This window comes from Mizuhopecten yessoensis, unplaced genomic scaffold (genome assembly GCF_002113885.1).
Source record: "Mizuhopecten yessoensis strain PY_sf001 unplaced genomic scaffold, ASM211388v2 scaffold1707, whole genome shotgun sequence".
NCBI lineage: Eukaryota > Metazoa > Mollusca > Bivalvia > Pectinida > Pectinidae > Mizuhopecten > Mizuhopecten yessoensis.
In genome coordinates, this window is record NW_018404181.1 from 133,531 (window position 1) to 153,147 (window position 19,617).

Here is a 19,617-nt window from a genome sequence, read left to right on the forward strand (position 1 = left end):
GACAACGCGCATGTGTGTGACCTTTATTTTGACCCCAGTGAGAAATTATTTACTGTTAGACTTGCACAAGTCAAAATCAAAGATCCCTATCTCTGTCTCCGCAGAGACCATAGTCGACTGGCATAACGTTAAATACTTCAGCAGGGACGTATATATATTGATACGTAATCTATACGTCTCTGACTTTTGCACACATAAAATTAAGTTCCTTATCATACAAAGATACACACAGATTTATTCTGACTATAGGAAATGGTACAATTTCCTCTGCTGTCAGCTCAATTCTAAAAGTTACAATAGTACATATAGTTGGTTAAACATGTTAATAACATGATTTCTGAGTATTTTTTGCGAGTCCATTACAGAGAGCTGCACAGTTCCATAGAGAACAGATGTTCAATGATAAGTAATTATATTACAGTAACATTGTGAATTGACTGAGTGTGGTTCAAAAATAAACTAGAAATAACAGAAATGAAGCGGGGAAAGGTTTTATGAAGGACTTGAATTTTGTGTCTCATATCAATTTTTGCAACAAGCCGTTAACAAGGCCTAATAGCATTGCTGGTTTAATTATAAGGTCATTTGTATATTTTCAAGGCACTCGTTCGTCCACACTTAGAGTATGCGGCAAGTGTATGGAATCCGTACAAAGATAACGACATTGAAATGATTGAAAGAGTCCAACGAAGGGCAGCAAAGTTAATACCCGGATTGAAGGACTTATCATACACGGTGGCATTCACAGGGGCATGGATCGCTTTACTTGTAATATTAAAAAATATATTAGTATAGGAGACCCCTCTTATTTAATATTACAAGTAAAGCGATCCAGGCCCCTGTGGTTGCATTCCGACACTTGCATATCGAAGACTAAGAGGCGACATGATTAATCAAATGTCTACAAAATATTAAACAACTTCCACTACGATAGTACAGTTACCACCTCAATCTTTGATAAAGAGAACCGTTAGTGCCGAACTCTCCAAGTGCCGAGATGATGACCTGTTACCGATAAAGACACTTCACGGCGAACAAGAGGTTATTCAGAGATAAAGTCGACAATCCGACATCCGCAAATACTCTTTTGGTCTACCATAACAGGGAAAGTAAGGCGAAAAAATTGCTGATATTGTTAAAAATCAGAGATGTATATTTTGCTACTGGCTTTATTTGTCTCTGAAAAATAAATTAAAAATCATTTTCTTTTTCAAAGAATTTCATTTTGACGATTTGTGTTGTTTCATTTTTTTCTCATTTTATTTTAATAAATGTTTTTTTGTTGGTGGCTCTTTGCAGCATTTTTTTTATTGTCGTTTTAATTTTACCGAAATATGACTATTTTATGTAAATGATTTACCATCTGATGACATAACAGTTATATACAGGTAGGTTACTTACCAATTAGTGTCACCTACGATCTCAACAGGCGTTACCACTCAGGTCACGGGGACATTGATTTATTGCTGGGTGTTGACTGACCCGGTACGTCCGGACTGGCAGAGCGGGGGTATCTCGGTCGGATTAGATTTCTGGAAGGAGGAGAGGTTGCAATTATTATCTCGACAACTGATGTCGAAGACAGCAGCCGAGGAACAAAGTAATGAGACGGGTCCGGAAGATGCAGAAATTAGAGACTGTGGACCCCGCCCCTTCCGTGGAGAGCGATCAAAGTTATCTATCATGATATTTTAGACATTTTTTTCCTCTTTGAAATAAAAAAATAACGTAGATTTGAACCAAAAAAATCTGATTATCTGTTTGATCACGGACTTAAATAACTCATCTAATTCCGTGGTAGAACCAGGGATGTGTAGCTGGTAGAACGTATATATAAAAAGAAATAAAGCAAGAGAAGATTAAGACAATGACTCAATCTGTGACATTTAAGAAAAGGTCCATTTCCTATAAAGATAGAAAATTATCGACATTTATAAGATGCCGATTATACAAATGTAGCACTGCAAATAGGTACGTAGTTTTACAAAAATAAGTTATTTGAGATGGTGTTGTTTACACACTGATAAGGTAATTAACAAAAATTGACAAGTGACATAGCCGCACACCCCGGGGCCCCACCCGTCCAATCGATAGCATATATACAGCTTGATTTTAATATAATAAACCTTGGTTAAGTAAAATTTAATGGAAGATATTTTCCTAAAAGTAAAATCATTTAAAAAAACGTTTTTTGTTTATAAAGCGTGAGTGTTTACCTAAATAAACAACGATTTTCAATTTGTTCTGCAAGGTGACAATTGTAGATTTTCAAAACTGTAAGCTAACTATGCTAATTGAGTCAGTGCGCCAGGGTTCATTGATTACTCCCTATTTACACATGCGCAACGACGGTCCAGAAAATGGCGGACGAATTGAATAGGTAAGATATTCAAATTTACTCCACGTCTCTATCTTACTATTTCAGGAGTCTCTGTAGAGTAAACTAATGATTCAAGGTTCACACACCGTATTATTGTAAATACCTAATAGATATGTTTTGAAAGTAGATCTGAACGTTCAAATCACAAGTGATTTTGCCCTTTGACATTCGTATCTCGTCTCTGTCGCCTATGCATGTCCGAAGATGTCTTGTTGGTGTCGGTTTGAATATGAAATAGATCTTCAGCTAAAATAACTTAACTTTTCTATCTTTATTCATTTCCTTTTCGTGTTAAGTTAGACATGTTGTAAATTGATGACCATTTAGTGATTTACTCGGCGAAGGACCACACAATGCTTGATCAGTCTTGGACACCACTTGTGTAAACAAACACATTTTCCATCTCCCTTTACAATTCATTAAATAATATTGACGTTGTAAAGATCAGAAATAAAGTAGCTTCATCGATCTGTAATAACGTTTTCAGAAGATAATCCAAATCGGAGCTTGCATCAGGTTTTAATTTATTATATGGGATATATGCGGGAACAGTTTATGTGCAGATGGGCGTTTTAAACAGATAAAATGATAGTAAAATTATTTCTGAAACAGTGCACTGTGATGGTTGTCTAAGACGCTAAACGCCGTCATTCCTTCTGGAAAAAACAGAACAGTGACTCTAACTGTCTGATCAACATAGATATCTAGTCTGCTAATAGTACATCCATTTCCAAATATCCCAGACTATAAAATGCACTTAGAAATTAATAATTACCGTTTTTTGTTTTGCTTTATATAGCCAAACTGTTTTTATTTAATCATAACCCAACCATATTTACCCTAGACAGTTGGGACTAAAATGTATGTATGCATTATATAGCAGCATATTACTGTTGATTTTACACACTGTTGTCACCATGATACCAAACATTACGTATACCCTTCCTGAAAATGGTAAAATCAAATCTATTATGTACATACCATATAAATATAAGTGACCTATTCACTTAGACTCCTCATTATCAAGCATTTAAACTATTGGTTGGTAAAGATTTAATGGGGGATTATTGTAATGATCCTGACTTAACTGACCCCGGTCAGACTGGGTTTACTCAGGTCAGAGTCTAGAATGGCTATAGTTGACACTGACTGGCCAACAAAGTTCACAGACTTGATGGGACGTATACCGGCGTACAAACATACTACTTCACATTGTTATACACAGCATGCTGTTCAATGAGGTACGAACAGGTAAATGTATAGGTAGATATATATATGTAGTCCATTTAGGTTTTACAAGTTCATATTTCAAAATCAAGTTTTTGTGATAACCTTTGCTTTGTCATGGTATCGTATACTGTAAGCAATTTCAACACCTTATGTTATATATTATTACTAGGATTTTTCTGCTATGTCCTGATCAGCTTATGAGGTCATGAAGAAACACAAATTGTTCTGCTGTACCCATCCAAATACTGGTAACATCAGTTTTGCAAATTATATAGGTGCTATATTTATAAAAACTTTATTTTTATTCACTCTTGAGATCTATTTTCTTTTCTCTTTCTTCCTCTTTCTTTTCTGCTGTGTTTTCAAAGGCTCACATATATGAACTTATCTGTTTCGAGTACATTATACAACAAACAAACCAAGGTAAAGATATCACAATCAAATATACATATGCAAGTTCAGATCTTAATCACAAACATTTTTCCATGTTCAATTGGCTAATAAATGGACTAGCTGAAGGATGCTGACATGTGTTTTTTATTACCATAATGATTTTTTTCAGCTCCACATAAAAACAATGATTTGCTTTTCAGTTTTAATAATCATGAAAATCTGAGTGATTAAAATTGACCTTGATTTAATAATGTGTCAGTAAGTCTTGATACAATAAGATCCAGGAGGCGAGTTTAGATCATTTAATATATATTTCAAAAATTATACCAATTTGTTACAATTAAATTATTAAGTGGGAGATTATCTCCTACATCCTTAATTAAACTTTCACACCTGACCTTACTGTCAGTTTTCTCACCTGTTGATTGCTTTAACCTATTTTTCTCACCTGTTGGTCAATGTTTTGGCCTGGAGTGGAGACTATCAGGTCATTAGGACTTCATTAGTTGTTCATTAGATCCACCTAACTTGACCATCACACATCCTCCAGGTATTATACAGAGCTGGTCAGTGATTGGTCAGTTCTCTGGTCAGTCACACTTAGGATCATCAGAACTAATGTATAAAGGGTTAAGAAGATAAGTTGTGTAAACAGTTGAAGATTTAGTAGTGACTGGAGCTGACGTGTGGGATTCTACAATGTAAGTGTTTAATGTGACTTCATTATATATATAGGACCTATCATTTTACAGGTACACCTGGTTCTTGCTTTCCCTCCTACCCAAGATTTAGGTGTCACCCTCATAAGTTTACTTTTTCACATATTTTAAATCAAGAATTGTCAAGACTGATACAATGTCTATGCACAGCTTTTGCAAAAAGTTTCAAAACGAATCAAAACCATTTACCTATGGTCCATTTGTTGAAAGCTTATGGTGGAAACATATATATATAGATTGGGACAGTTGTGACATTTATTGTGATAAAAACATATATTCTGTTGTTTTTTCAAAAATCTAAAATGTCTGATCATTTCATGGTCAAATTTGAAGTTATAGACATGTATGTGAACAAAGTTTTTAAATCAATCAATGAAATAATTTCATTAAATATTTTAAAAAGAGTTTTTCGTGGCATTAGGATTTTTACTTTTATAAAGCATTCTGCATGTACAGTGACTGTTTTAACTTGGTAAAGGATTTTAACACTGTTTTTTTTTCTGAATTTAAAGAAATGTTCATTTCACAGTATAAAAGTTTGAATTTAAATGATGCCAATTTGAGAAATATCAAAGACTTAATTTTAAATTGGTGCAGAAAATTTCCAAGTATTTTTTTTTTTTTTTTGTTAAAGGATAGCATTCAATATTTATTCATTAAAAACCGATTTACTGAAAAGTGTTTTTAATTAACTCATTAGTTGATTCAGTTTTAAGCTTCACCATATTCATAAAAACTAGTATGAATATTTGGAGGACTATGACAAGGTGTTAATTCTGAAGCTTAAGTTTGACAGTGGGTAATGAGTGGAAGCCAAAGACGTCCTAATATACAAAGTAATTGATCTGTCATGTTTAAATGTCCCGAGTACAATAGAGCCGCCGCCAATACACCACCGATCTGTCGACACTTTGTGACCCGCTGAGTCAGCTGTATACTTACTATACCATACATATATGTATACAGAAGGCTAATATCTCCATAAGTACTATCCCTAGATTAATGCAAATAGAATTCAAATTGTCAGATAAGGCCTATGCTTGAAGTGAATAGTATATCAAGCTAGTCTAAAGGTAGGGTACCACATGCTTTCATGTCTGTTGTACAGGTATATTATACAGGAACATTCTAATTTTGATTGGTACAGGTGGCATATATATCTTTGATAAAGGATGTAACATATGTTTGAATATTCTTTGGTAAATATTTAAAAGTTTTCATTCCATGTTTTTCTAACATTACAAGAATAGTTTGTATATGTCCACCAGGCCCGAGGTATATCTGTGTATTGTGTATTTGTTTTTGAGCATTTCCCATTGTTTTATTATTCCTGTACCTTTAACTGTACATTGTGTACTATTTTACCTTTTGTTGAAATTAAATAAAAAAAAAAGGATAAATTGTACATTTTTTTGCAAACAAAAGATGTTATTTTTTTACCTGATTATCATAACAGACATTTTGTGACCACTGATTTAAAAATAAACTATAAGTAAATAATAATTAGCAGTAGCTTTTTGAAAAATTGGGTCCCCACTAGACAAAACAAAGTTATAATATGAGTTGAAATATCATCTAATTGATCTGTAGAAATAAAGGATAAATCTACGTGGGAACATGCAGTGACTTACCTGTTATTATAGAAATGTAGAGAGATTCCTGTCTGAATTGGTCTTCAATAAACTTACTATAAATATGTACCTCCTGGATTATCTACTTAATTACATAACATTTCCTGTAGTGACCTTATTGAAATCTAGTCTATCATGTACAGGATATACCTCCTATATAATGAGTTAATTATTTATGGAGTAGATCTTGCCATTTACACACTGACTTATAGCTGGAGTACTATTTGGACATGTGTTTGTATAAGAACCTGTTGCAGCAATTGGTTAAATAGTGTAAGTGTTTTTACAGGGACCAGAGAAGTTATTACAGGGCCCAGGGGACGGGTGTGTGTACACAGGGCCCTATGGTGGGGGAATGTGTTTGTACAGGGCACAGGGGACAGTGTACACTGGTGTGGGGGAGTGTTTACACAGGGCCTCAGGTAGGGGACCTGTCTCCGTTACTGGGTTGTTCTAGTGTGCCTGTCTGTTCCTTGAGGTGATGGACACCCTGCCCTTGTAAACACAGGCTGACACCACGAGGTAGCTACAGCGTGTACACACTGGTGACACACCTGTGTATATTTCTCAGTGTACAGATAGTGTACCTGTCAGATAAGAGGAGGAGGACGATGACAGGGTAGAGGAGTAGACCTCAAAAGCTAGATGAAGTATATATACAGGGCCCTATACCATAGTCAGGACATCTTCTACCCATACACTCATCACAGTCATCACCAGAATCACCTGTTTCCATCTGAACGCATTGTTCCTGTAGAACTTAATTACTGTTCTGTCCGCTGTATGAGAATTTCATCACTTGTTGTAGGTTTGGAAATTGTGACTTCTCACCGATCGTGGCGTGTGGCCGATACGGGAGGCGGAGTCTTCCCACAGAGACGGGTGACCACACAGAGATCAGCTTCCCAAGACTCGAGAGTTCTACGCCCAACATACTACCAGCTGTAAGTACACATATAAGATCTATATAGACTGTTATGTTGCCACATTGATATCAATGTTAATTTGTTAATTGAATTTTAATCATTTGTAATTGAACAAGTAAGAGCAACATCACAGTATACTACAGTATCAAGAAATATAAATTAACAAGATATTTGAAATTTTTATGACATTTTACATGTAAATATGCACTTCTTAGCCAGTAGCAAAAGTGAAATTTATAATTTAATGTTTTTTTCTTAGTATTGTTTGATTAACTTTTTTCTCTTTATTTTCCAGAAAAAGTTCAGTTCCTTGACAAATCACCATATCCATGGTCACCATAATATAAATACCAAACTTGGACTTGGGCGGCCTTCGGCATTTGGCAGTCCGTCATTTCCATCGCCACTTGACCGTATTAGGCCTGGGTGGCGTGACCGTGCCCGACAGCTAGGCATCAACAACGAGCGCGAGGCATCGTTTGAAGTGAACCAGAGCTTCCCGAAATCGGCCAAGAGTCGTTTGTGTCTGGACGACACTCTGGCCCAGCCGAAATCTAGACCAATGAAGTACTTCAGTAAGTTAGCCCCTGGCCTCACCCCCGAGTCCCAGGGTAGACCCACACCAAAGTATCTCAAGCCTAGCCTCAAGTTCTTCAGTAAGTCTCCGGTACATGTGTGATAGTGTAAACTTGGAGGATTTGCCTGGGTGAAGACACCAAACTTACATTGTCACACATATTTATTTATTAGAATTTAAAAATTAGTCTTTGAAGAAAAAGATTTAAAAGCAATGAAATCCGTTTTTTAAAAGCACCTGTCTTTAATGCACACTTTGTGGTAATTACACGTCTACATTACAGACAGGTGTTATTTTAGTTTAGGACACATTGTTTAAATTTCAATCACTATTTTCATAATTATGTAAAATTGAAATTGAAATTTACAATCTTGGATTTGAAATGATATCTCTCAGAAAAAATTGCTTGATAAATCTATTCTTCTTTTAAATGATTAAAAAAAATTCACGGAACGAAATGTAGTTTAATTATAATTTTTGAAAGTCATTCATGACTAGCACTGTATTTGTCCAGTCATGCATCTCACCATAATTAAACAGGACAACTGACCTGTTGTACTATAGTATGTAAAAGTTAACAAAGTATATATGAAGTAAGAGAATTAACTAAAAATACTAAATCTCAGGGGTGTTCAATTTTATATGTAGAGTACCAGTCGCAGGCAGATTTTGACAAACAATTCCTGCCCAGACAATGTTTTCATTGTAAATATTGAAAATGTTCAATTGCCCTGACAAAAACGAAATCTGCTAGTCCTGGGTGTCGGGCTAGTAAAAATTGGACTACCCTGAATCATTTGTTTTACTTCAATAATACTTTGATAATAATAGCTAAGACAAAATTTCTGATTTAAAACCCAAGTTTTTAAAGGGAGACAACTTGTCCAGAAAGACTGCCTTTTGAACACAGAAGAAAAAGATGGTCTTTCTGGACAGAATTTACTGAAACAACAAACAATTGCTTCAATAGGCATCATATTTTGTTATTTGTAACATTTAAAAAAATGTGATCTGATTATTTTTCAGCTAACATCCTCAGTGATGTCAGCTTCAGCCCAGGCTCGGCCAACAAGGGGTCGTTCAGTGCAGACCCCATGAATGTGTCCAACACGAGTGACAACTGGACTTTCTATAATTCTGTCAGCAATGGCCACACTGGTGTGATTTACCCCTCGACAGTACGCAACCCCAACAAGGCCATTTGTACAATTAACGCCAAAACATCCGAGGTTAGTGATCTTAGTTTATGGTTGACAGATTTTGTGAGGGGGTAGAATAGTGTACAAACTGCTGATTTTAAGATTGCTATGTATCATTTGCGTCATTACTGGTTTGTTTTCTATGTTTATATTTGGTGAATATCAAAAGTCTGAAAACCTGCTATGAATAAGGGTCTCTTGTGTAGAAGCTCAGCTCCATCAACTATTCAATTGTTAACAAAGCATAATAACTTCCTGATTACAATGCACATAAATACTTTCGACAGTGTTCCGTCCAATACAACTTGATGCATAAATTTAGCAAGCATTGAAATAAATCTGTAATTTAGTTTACTTTGTAGACTTTGAACTGTAACAACTGAATTCAACCTTTATAAAGAATTACATGTCTCTTTGTGAGTAGATATCTTAGTTTTGTGTTTTTATTTATATCTTTTCATATTCTGTATTAGCCCTATTTACATGATGAAGTTATTGTACTTGTAGATACTGGTAGCCAATGAGATCGCTTGTGAACTCTTTGGGTATGAGAGGGAAGATTTTATTGGACGACAACTGAAGGATATGATCAAACTGAAGCCTAAGGACCAGGCCACCATAATGGAGACACACCTGGATGAAGTGACCGGTGAAGTGGTCAGTCTGTCAGGCAAAGTGGTGAGTGACCAGTGCTATTGTTTGGTATCATTGTGCAGTCTCTTTCTACATCACACTTAACTTGATTGTATTCTTTCAAGAAAAAATAAATTAATAAAATAATTACACTAAAAATGAAATGTTTGATATGCTAAGTATTACAGTAATTCCATTTAGGACATTTGTACTATCTTAAGCTATGCTACAACTGTACACATTCAAAAATATTTATTGAGGACTGTATCATTTTCCAATATTACATATTCCTAATTTTTCTGTCGCATTTTGGTAAGGTTTAATCAAAATTGCAGATATATCAAACTATCTTAAATATTGGTTTATCCGGTACAAGGATTTGTATAGGGTGACAGGAGTGTAAATAATTTTTTGTTTTGGCCAACATTTTATCTGAATTGTTTGACGTTATAGGTTGATGCTGTAGACAGTAATGGTATCGTCCTACCAATCTCACTCTGGGTGAGAAAACTAGGTCAGGAGCCTCGTTGTCTGGTCGTCATGGAGCCAGTACACCGCACTGTTGGCATGGTGACCTTCAACTCGGAAGGAGCTATCTTGTCGTGTGATGACCAGTTGGCCTATCTCCATGGTTACATGTCTGCAGAGGATGTCGAGGGCCTGGACGTCAGGGATCTGATCCCATCCTTCACACTCCCTTGCCCGGGAAAACCCCTTTCTAAGGTAAGCCGACTATAGTAGTATCACAGAACTGTGCCTGTATTCTTAAACTTTTAGCGTGTTCAAAATTATATTTTATAATCAAGCTCACTTCCTTAATCAAGTCCAAATGTAGGTTTTAATAGTTTGTAGCCTAAACATTAGGCTGAGTACCATGTCCATGGTCAATGTTTACCAGTACTTCTTGATACTGTCAGAAGTATTAGAGATTTACAAGATGGCCACAGCAAATAATTCAAATTGGAGTTGGAGAAAAGTTTCCATGAAAACAGAAAATGTTCAAACCAATTTGCTTTCAGGATGTTGTTTTACAAAGTGAAAAGTGAATGAATTATTTTAGGTGTTTTGTTTAAACTAAGAAGTAATTGTTATAACCCATTTTGTCTTGTGTATTTACAGGGAGTGAGGAAACAGCAGGCCACAGGTCGTACTAAGGAGGGCAGCTCTTTCCCTCTCAGTGTATTTGTTAAACTTAGTGCTGAGGTGGAAAGGGACAATGAGATTGTATCACGTTCACACCACGGTAAGTATTGTGATGTCTTTGTGGTTTTCAAAGAGATTGTGAAGAAATATATTAAAATTGGCACAAAAAAATTGACAAAATTTAAAAAAAAGTCCTGAACTAAAGGTTTATCATTTTATATTTAGAGTACGACCATGTAAGCAGATTTAACACAGTTCTACTAGCCTTATATCTTCAAACAGATTGTTCTGAATTTTCACTGGCCCTGACATACAGCCTGCTAGCTAATGGAATGGTACAACCCTGCAGTCATCCTCGAACAAACAATGTTATATAAATCAACTAGTAAAGAAAGCTGTAACATGAAGAAAAGCTATTGTTTAATTATCTCCTTTGTATTGAATGGCTTATTTTGTTTCTGTTTCAGAGGATGATGGTGTCTATCTGGGCATTGTCTGGGTGTTTTCTGGGATCAGTGGGCTGATAACATTCCTACCCTCCGGAAAGATCCACACCATAAATGATAACTTCGCCCTTCTACTCTTTGGCTACTCCAAGGCTCAGCTCGTCGGCAAGGTATGTAGCTCTCAACTTCTACATTCAATCATTAGTTTGTTCTGTTAACAAGAAATGAATCCTTTTATGTTCATGACATCAATAAGGAATCTTGAAAATACAAAAAAAAACCACAGCAAAATCTTATTATGGAGGAATGTTTAAACATAAATTACTAACAATCTGTGCTTGCTTTCCAGGACATCACAGAGCTGATCCCAAACTTTGGTGACATCATGACAGAAGAGAACAGTCTTCTTATCCCTAACCACAGCGACATCACAACAGGGGGAGACAATTCTTGTTCACCTCGCGAACTCAACTTTGATAAACCTCATGGTAAGTTTTAGCATGAAGAGGCAGATTTACAGTACATAAATAACTGAAAACGGTTGGCCTACTTTAGAATGAACAATTTGATCATTTGGCATAGCTATTGAAAACCTGCTAAAGTAGATAAATTGTACATATATTAACTTGTTCACACCTAAATTTTCATAATGAACTATTCCAGTATTTGAATTGGAGGAGTTCAAATCTGTCTTCATGGATGAATGTTTACCTTGTCTATATGCCCTGTATGTTTACCTTTTCTATATGCCCTGTATGTTTTACCTTGTGTTACAGACAGCAGTGATGACCAGGGTATCGGCAGCAGTATTGGTTCCAGTCAGACTCAGGGCACCAAGCTGGACATTCGACTGGATGCACTCTCAACTCTCCAACCAGGAGTGACATCCACTCCTAACAAACCCTCCCCCACAAATCCTCTCGCTGACGACACTTACTTTAGGTACAAACTCACTCTGATTCTGTTTCTGATTCATAATCTTTTATAAGAAAACTTCAATTTTAACAACTTTTATAGGATTGTTTATCCTTCAGGTACCATGTGCCTGTTTGATCATATGTAATCAATTATGTTAATTGGCTATTAGGAATAAGTTAAAATAAATAACAAAATAAATATCATTTGCCTATTTTGATAATGTGTATAATATTTATAAGAATGATACTTTTTGCTGATTTGAAGTCCTTAAAGATAGCTAGGTTTTGAAGTTCGAAAGTAATTTCTTGGTGTGTGTCAATAATGTAAGTTTTGAATTTTAGGACCTATTTGTAGGCTGCTGTGCCTATTTTATAATAAGAAAACAGGATTGGATTTAACCAGGTAATTAGGTAGATACTATGTTTGGTAGATGTGTAATGCTGTTTTATTTGTGTTACAGACGTGCAATGGAAAAGGAAAATTTAATGAGGAAGTGTTCCCCACTTCAGGGTGGCCAGACTCTAGCGTCACTTGTCACTAAGCTGGACCTTACAGGTGACAGTGATGAGGAAGACATTTCGGTGGTTAATTCACTCGCCCCAGCTCATCCCAGTAATACTTCTACAGGTACTGAGGGAACTGACTCAATGGAGGCAATCCACGATACAAATGAAGCAGCCCACAACGCATGGGAAGTAACTAACAACACAAGGGAAGTAACTCACAATACAAGGGAAGTATTTAACAACACAAGGGAAGTAACACACAATACACGACAACTTGAACGTGAGCTTGACAGTACCATGCCAACTGATCACCTAATGTCTAACAGACGGGATGCAGGACAGCAGATCACCCGTCTGCCTAGAGACATTTTTGACATTGGGAGACAGGACATGATATTCAGGAATGAGAGTAATTATTCTGAGGAGTATGATTCCATGTCAAGTAGTGGGGACTCAGTGGAGCTGAGCAGTACTGCTGAACTGCTGAGTGCGAGGGTAGGTGCCCTGGCCCTGGACGTGTCCGGTCAGGACCACTCTGGTGTGTCCAGTGGAGATAGTGTTGTGTCTGACCAACTCAACAGGTCAAGCCCTGGCAATGCAGCTGACATCAGCAACAATGTATGCCAATCTTATAGTGCTAATTATGATAATAATGACTCTGTGAATAAAAGTGCTAATCAAAGTGAAAATGACAATGACTGTGGATCCAAGAATGGTTGTGATCCTGATTATATACCAAAGTGTTCACCAGTAGTGATAGAAGACAGTACCAGTTCTGAGTGTTCGCCGGAGACGGAACGCCCCCTTGCTCGTGACCTTCTGTCACCCTTGCCTCGATTCCCAGTACTTGACAGTTCTCGAGGGACTGGTTACACGCCAGACCTGCTGCCAGAGGACTCAAGTAGCTTTCGACACTACAATGAATACTCGTCTCTCAACCTCACAGATTCCAACCTCTCCAACGATACCTTCTCAACCTCTGATGACAGTGAGGACTCGGGTGATGAGGAGGAGGAGGAGGAGGAAAATGACACAAGTCCACTCAAACGATTTCCTGGCAATTGGAGACCAGAGGCGGCGCCATGTGACATGTTGAATGTACCAGAGGGCAGCTATGCTGGTGTTTGTGAACATCATGATGGATCAAACCTAGGTAAGGCAATACTTACTAGTTAAGACCTAAATTGTTAAGAGGAAATATTTGTTGAAAAATTTGTTTAGCAATTTTATTTTTGAAATATGAAGATTATTGAATTTTGGAGTAGTGGTCAAGTTCTGTAAAATTCAGTTTGTCGCTTTAATATTAAATATATATTGATCTGATTGTTTATTTTACAGTCACAGAACATATTGTAGTCCCTGAAAATTTGATCATATAAATCATATTCAGATCTGTATCTGTTTCACCCTTTAACAAAATCTACCTGACCATTTGTTATTTTGATATCATGTTGTAGGTATAATATTGACTGTTTTGTGTTTTACAGGAATAATTTTCCAGGTGAAGCGCGTACAGATGGAAGGCGGACAGTTTGTGTATTGTCTGTGGGTGTCCCGGGACCCAGAGGATCATCCTGACACGTCACACTCGTATACAAACCTCACTCTGGCCTCCAGCTTCAACAGCACCATGGACCGGTCAGTTGGCGAGGTATGTACAGAAGGGATGGGGGGTCAATGGGACGGGGGAAGGCATCCTTAATTATTATATTAAAAGAATGAGTCTCAGACAAACAACTTTTGTTTGGGGGGTCGACAGACTTTTTAATCTTACAGCAGAGAAAATCTTACAGCTAAAAGACTGGTAAAAGTTGAGAGAACAAAACAATTAAAAAAGACATTTGCTCCAATATTTTTAAGAGGTGTGGATCTGTCAATGTTTGAGATTTTTCCATACTTAAATTTTGATTTTGTCTGTTATAATTCTAGCATTATATTTTCCAGTTTACAATAGTGTTTTGAGATGTCACTGACTGTTATGCTTGGTTTTCAGTGTCTAACAGACTCCAGACTAGAGGAGAGAGAGGAGGAGGAGGATGAGGAGAGCGATCAGCAGGAAGACGAGGAGGGAGAGGGTATGGAGTACAATCTATCCTCAGGGCAAGGGTTGTACGATATCAAGTATGAGACCCTCTCCTCCATAGGCAAGGGAGCGTTTGGCTTTGTGAAGCTGGCATGTTGTCGCACCAACAACACACACGCTGTTGTTAAGTTCATCAAGAAGAAAAAGGTGCTGAATGAGTGCTGGACGGTAGACAGGAAGTGGGGCCGAATTCCACTCGAGGTCAGCCTCCTCACAAAGCTTGACCATCCAAACATTGTCAAGGTAAGTCCATCGGTAGCTGTGACCAGGGTTATTGTGATAACTTTGTCTTTGTTGATTGTGATAATTTTGTCTTTTCTGCTAAATGTACCAACCTAGAGGTCAACATTAAATGCATACAGAAACTATTACGAGGAACAAATAGACTAGCACAGAACTCAAAAGACTGAAAGTTTCTTGTGTTAGACAAGTAGTTGTTTTTGTTAGACCAGTTGTTTGATACTGTTGTTCCACATATCATGAAAATCATTTCACTAAATGCACAGTTATGTTAATCCTAACGCAACTGAGATTTCATTTGAAGAAAAATCTTTTATTTCTAATAACATGTTAAATTTTATAACAAAACATGTTTTAAATCTAAATCAAATGATGTTTTTATCATTGTAGGTGGTGGATGTGTTTGAGAACGAGAACTTTATACAGATGGTCATGGAGAAGCATGGAAGTGGGATGGACCTGTTTGAGTTTATAGATCGTAGTCCTCTGATGGACGAGAGTCTGGCCAGCTACATCTTCAGACAGGTCAGTATTTTCTGCACTGAATAAAAATAATCAGTTATTTCATTCTGCTTGCATTATTACCAATGATAGGACTTTTGTTGTTGCTTGGTGAGGTTAATCTGTGTCGGAGGATTGCTTTCAATGTTACAAACACTTTCTGGACTAATATCAATTGATTATTGTAACATTTTGATAGCTAGTGTCCATACATTTTTGTTTCTGTTAAGGTTTTGCACTAAAACCAGTCACAATAAAAAAGGGTATGTGGTATTATAGATTTACTGTCGTGACCGTACATATGTAAACATCTTTCATCAGTAAAGGGTATGTGGTATTATAGATTTACTGTCGTGACCGTACTAATGTAAACATTTTTCACCTTACAGATGGTGTCTGCTGTAGCCTACCTCCACTGTCATCAAATCCTGCATCGAGACATCAAAGATGAGAATATTATCCTTGATGAGCACTTCGGTATTAAGCTGATAGACTTTGGTGCGGCAGCCTACCTCAGTAAGGACAAGCTGTTTGGCACGTTCTGTGGTACGCTGGAATACTGTAGTCCGGAGGTCCTCATGGGCAACAAGTAAGTCGGCTGTATTCTTGGATGTATGGCATTAACTGATTTCAAATAGGAGTAAGATCTTGACTATTCCATTTTCATTTGAGTTGGTCTAGCGGTCAAAAAATGTTTTGCAATCTATTTGTTAAGTTTAAGAATTTCTAACTGCAATGTTTGGAATCTAGAATATTTTTGTTTGTACATCAAAATATGTTTTTACTTTTTCAGAAATATTGATCACCTTGTAGCGGAAATATCTCTATAAAACTATTTGTCTATGCAGATATGTTTGGATGTGAAATAACCTGATCTTATCTCTGACTGTTACAGGTACCGCGGGCCAGAGTTGGAGATGTGGTCGCTAGGTGTGACGCTGTATACCCTGGTGTTTGGAGAAAACCCATTCTTTGATGTAGATGAGACAATCCAGTGTATCCTAAAACCACCGTTCTCTGTGTCTAATTGTAAGTGTGCTATATCTGTGTCTAATTGTAAGTGTGCTATATCTGTGCTTTGTTGAATTATTATTTCCTGGTGTATCTTCTAAAAACAAATCTTTAATTGAAATACTTTTTAAAATTTTCTTCCATTTACCACTTTCTGTAAAATATTCTTGCCTTATGGTATTTTACTCTAAAATAATTCTCTCAAATAACTCTAGTCTGTTGCTAGTTTTGAATGTCTGAGTAACAAAACAACATAACAGGTGAAATTGTGTCGAGATCAGTTTAATGTTGTGACCATTGTATTATTTTAAAACATTGTGTTGTAATCAGCCTATTTTCTATCTACAGCCCTTATGTACCTCCTGATGTGGCTGCTCCACCCAGAACCACTGAAGCGTGCCAGGATCTCCGACCTGGAGAATGACAAATGGAGCCACCAGCCAATGGATATTAGTCAGTACAAATGGTGTGAAGTGCTGCCAAACTCAGGTAGGTTGTTTGGACCGTATATACGGGGAAAACCACTCTTCCTATATTGAGGCTGTCTATACTGCATAGACAATAATGCCTCAACATAAAGTAGACATCAAAATCTCCAAACATCTCCATCAAGAACATGTATAATACATAAAGTGACAGTAAAACTAGGCGGGATTCGTTGATTTCATGAGGTCATTTCCTTGTCAATATGTTGAAGGAAGAACAATTGCAAAAATAAGTATACACAAAAGAATTATACCGGGCATGTCATTAACAAGCTTGATTACTTTCTGTGTGGTAATCATGATAACAGCGAATGAGCCTAATTCTGACATCTCTTATTCAAGTTCTCGTGTGTAGTCTTACGTGTTTGTTATTCACCTTTTCTTTATACTTTGATTTGTTGTTGTAGAATTCCACGGAAACACTGCTGCGGACAATAGGATCGACTCCCCGGACTCGAAGGCTGACCAACAGAGATGGTCAAGGACAAACGGAGTGTCAAGTGGCCACTGACCGGCCGTATCCATGGAGAATTACAGAAGACACATCTAGTACTATAAACTGCCAAATGTTATAAACGACACTGACTTGTAGTGGGTGTAATGTTGTCTGTACATCGCTGTAAATATCTCTGTATATTTGTATATGCCTGTATATACTATTTATATTTTTATGTGTAGGATATATAATTATAGAAGGCACTGGACTGTGTCGGCCCGGCCACTGTACAACAGTTGTGGACACTGAATTACATGTGGTGATGGTTGTACAGTGGCTATTTATACGGTTGTACTCTGCTACTAGTCATACATGCAATATTTAGATTAATCAACCAACAGCATTACCTTGTGTCTGAATGTGTCTGTGTATTGTGTGGACATGTGTAGGGTGTGGGTGTTAGTATGATGTCTGTGTGATGCGACACTCCTGTAGGGGTGTGGGTGTTAGTATGATGTCTGTGTGATGAGACACTCCTGTAGGGGTGTGGATGTCTGGGGTGTGGGTGTTAGTATGATGTGTGTTATACCTGTATGACACACCTGTAAGGGTGTAAACATGTGTGACACAGACCAGAGAGCGTAACACTTGATCAACAATAACCATGCAATACAATATAAGGTTCTGTAGGTCAGTGTACAACTTTGTACTCGTTTTATACCTGTAATATCAGTATCATGACAAATATAATAAAACATAGGTTTTATCAAAACTCAATCAAGTGTCGTGTGATCAATTCATTTTCAAGTCAGATTTTTAGCTCACCTGGTCCAAAGAACTATGGTGAGCTTATGCCATACTGCGACGTCCTTCGTCCGTCTGTCAACTTTACCTTTAAAACACTACTTGTCCTGAAAAGCTTTATGGATTTTGATTAAATTTGGAGCTTCCTTGGACAAAGGGGACTAAATTTTGAATAAATGAAGGGTGTGGCACTCCTGGGTGCAGACGGGAGGGCCGAGGAGGTGAATTTGTGGAATAAATATTCAAAATCCTTCCGTTTCTGTACCATTGGAGGTGAATTTGTGGAATAAATCTTCAAAATCCTTCCGTTTCTGTACCTTTGGAGGTGAATTTGTGGAATAAATATTCAAAATCCTTCCGTTCCTGTACCATTGGAGGTGAATTTGGGGAATAAATCTTCAAAATCCTTTCGTTTCTGTACCATTGAAGGTGAATTTGTGGAATAAATATTCAAAATCCTTCCGTTCCTGTACCATTGGAGGTGAATTTTTGGAATAAATCTTCAAAATCCTTTCGTTTCTGTACCATTGAAGGTGAATTTGTGGAATAAATATTCAAAATCCTTCCGTTCCTGTACCATTGGAGGTGAATTTTTGGAATAAATCTTCAAAATCCTTCCATTTCTGTACCATTGGAGGTGAATTTGGGGAATAAATCTTCAAAATCCTTTCGTTTCTGTACCATTGAAGGTGAATTTGTGGAATAAATATTCAAAATCCTTCCGTTCCTGTACCATTGGAGGTGAATTTTTGGAATAAATCTTCAAAATCCTTCCATTTCTGTACCATGGGAGGTGAATTTGTGGAATAAATATTCAAAATCCTTCCGTTTCTGTACCACTGGAGGTGAATTTGTGGAATAAATATTCAAAATCCTTCCGTTTCTGTACCATTGGAGGGGAATTTGTGGAATAAATCTTCAAAATCCTTCCATTTCTGTACCATTGGAGGTGAATTTGGGGAATAAATCTTCAAAATCCTTCCGCTTCTGTACCATTGGAGGGATTTTAACCAAATTCAACCCAGAGCATCCTTTGGCAAAATGGAAGGAAATTCTGTGTTAATGGTGGTGTGGCCCCCTGGGTACAGAGGGGTAGGAGCAATAGGGAATATTGAGGCAAATCTTTAAAATCCTTCTTATGGACCATTGGACGGATTTTTAACCAAATTTGGTCCAGAGCTTATTGGTGCAAGGATGACCCAATTTGATATAAAAGGAGGGTGTGGCCCCTCTCGGTGTAGGGGGACATTGCCAAATAGAGGAGATTGAGGTTTGATTCTTTGAAATCCTTTTTCTTCCATACCATTGGAGTGATTTTATCCAAATTAGGTCCAGAGCATCCTTGGGCAATGGGGA

At 37.0% G+C, this 19,617-nt stretch overlaps 1 protein-coding gene across 2 annotated transcripts; it reads left to right on the forward strand.

The window, feature by feature from the left end:
• Window positions 1-2,352: 2,352 nt before the first annotated feature.
• LOC110466887 (PAS domain-containing serine/threonine-protein kinase-like) lies at window positions 2,353-18,113 on the forward strand. Of its 2 annotated transcripts, none has more exons than XM_021523688.1 (18): window positions 2,353-2,380; window positions 7,162-7,297; window positions 7,575-7,854; window positions 8,883-9,085; window positions 9,563-9,733; window positions 10,142-10,411; window positions 10,808-10,931; window positions 11,299-11,447; window positions 11,627-11,765; window positions 12,054-12,219; window positions 12,656-13,854; window positions 14,189-14,352; window positions 14,695-15,027; window positions 15,415-15,549; window positions 15,915-16,114; window positions 16,421-16,554; window positions 16,885-17,025; window positions 17,429-18,113. In XM_021523688.1, exons 1-18 carry the CDS (start codon window positions 2,361-2,363, stop codon window positions 17,530-17,532), a joined length of 4,068 nt encoding a protein of 1,355 aa, XP_021379363.1. In that variant the 5' UTR covers window positions 2,353-2,360; the 3' UTR covers window positions 17,533-18,113. The 2 variants fall into 2 exon arrangements, with proteins under 2 accessions (XP_021379363.1, XP_021379367.1); XM_021523692.1 differs by lacking the exon at window positions 2,353-2,380 and adding an exon at window positions 3,602-3,621.
• The last annotated feature ends 1,504 nt before the right edge of the window (window positions 18,114-19,617 follow it).

Bases quoted from the DNA above. Each gene is read 5' to 3' on its own strand.
- LOC110466887 (XM_021523688.1), top strand. From the start codon at position 2,361: ATGGCGGACGAATTGAATAG. The intron at 16,115-16,420 runs GTAAGTCGGCTG...TGACTGTTACAG, and splicing joins GAGGTCCTCATGGGCAACAA to GTACCGCGGGCCAGAGTTGG. The intron at 17,026-17,428 runs GTAGGTTGTTTG...TTGTTGTTGTAG, and splicing joins TGAAGTGCTGCCAAACTCAG to AATTCCACGGAAACACTGCT.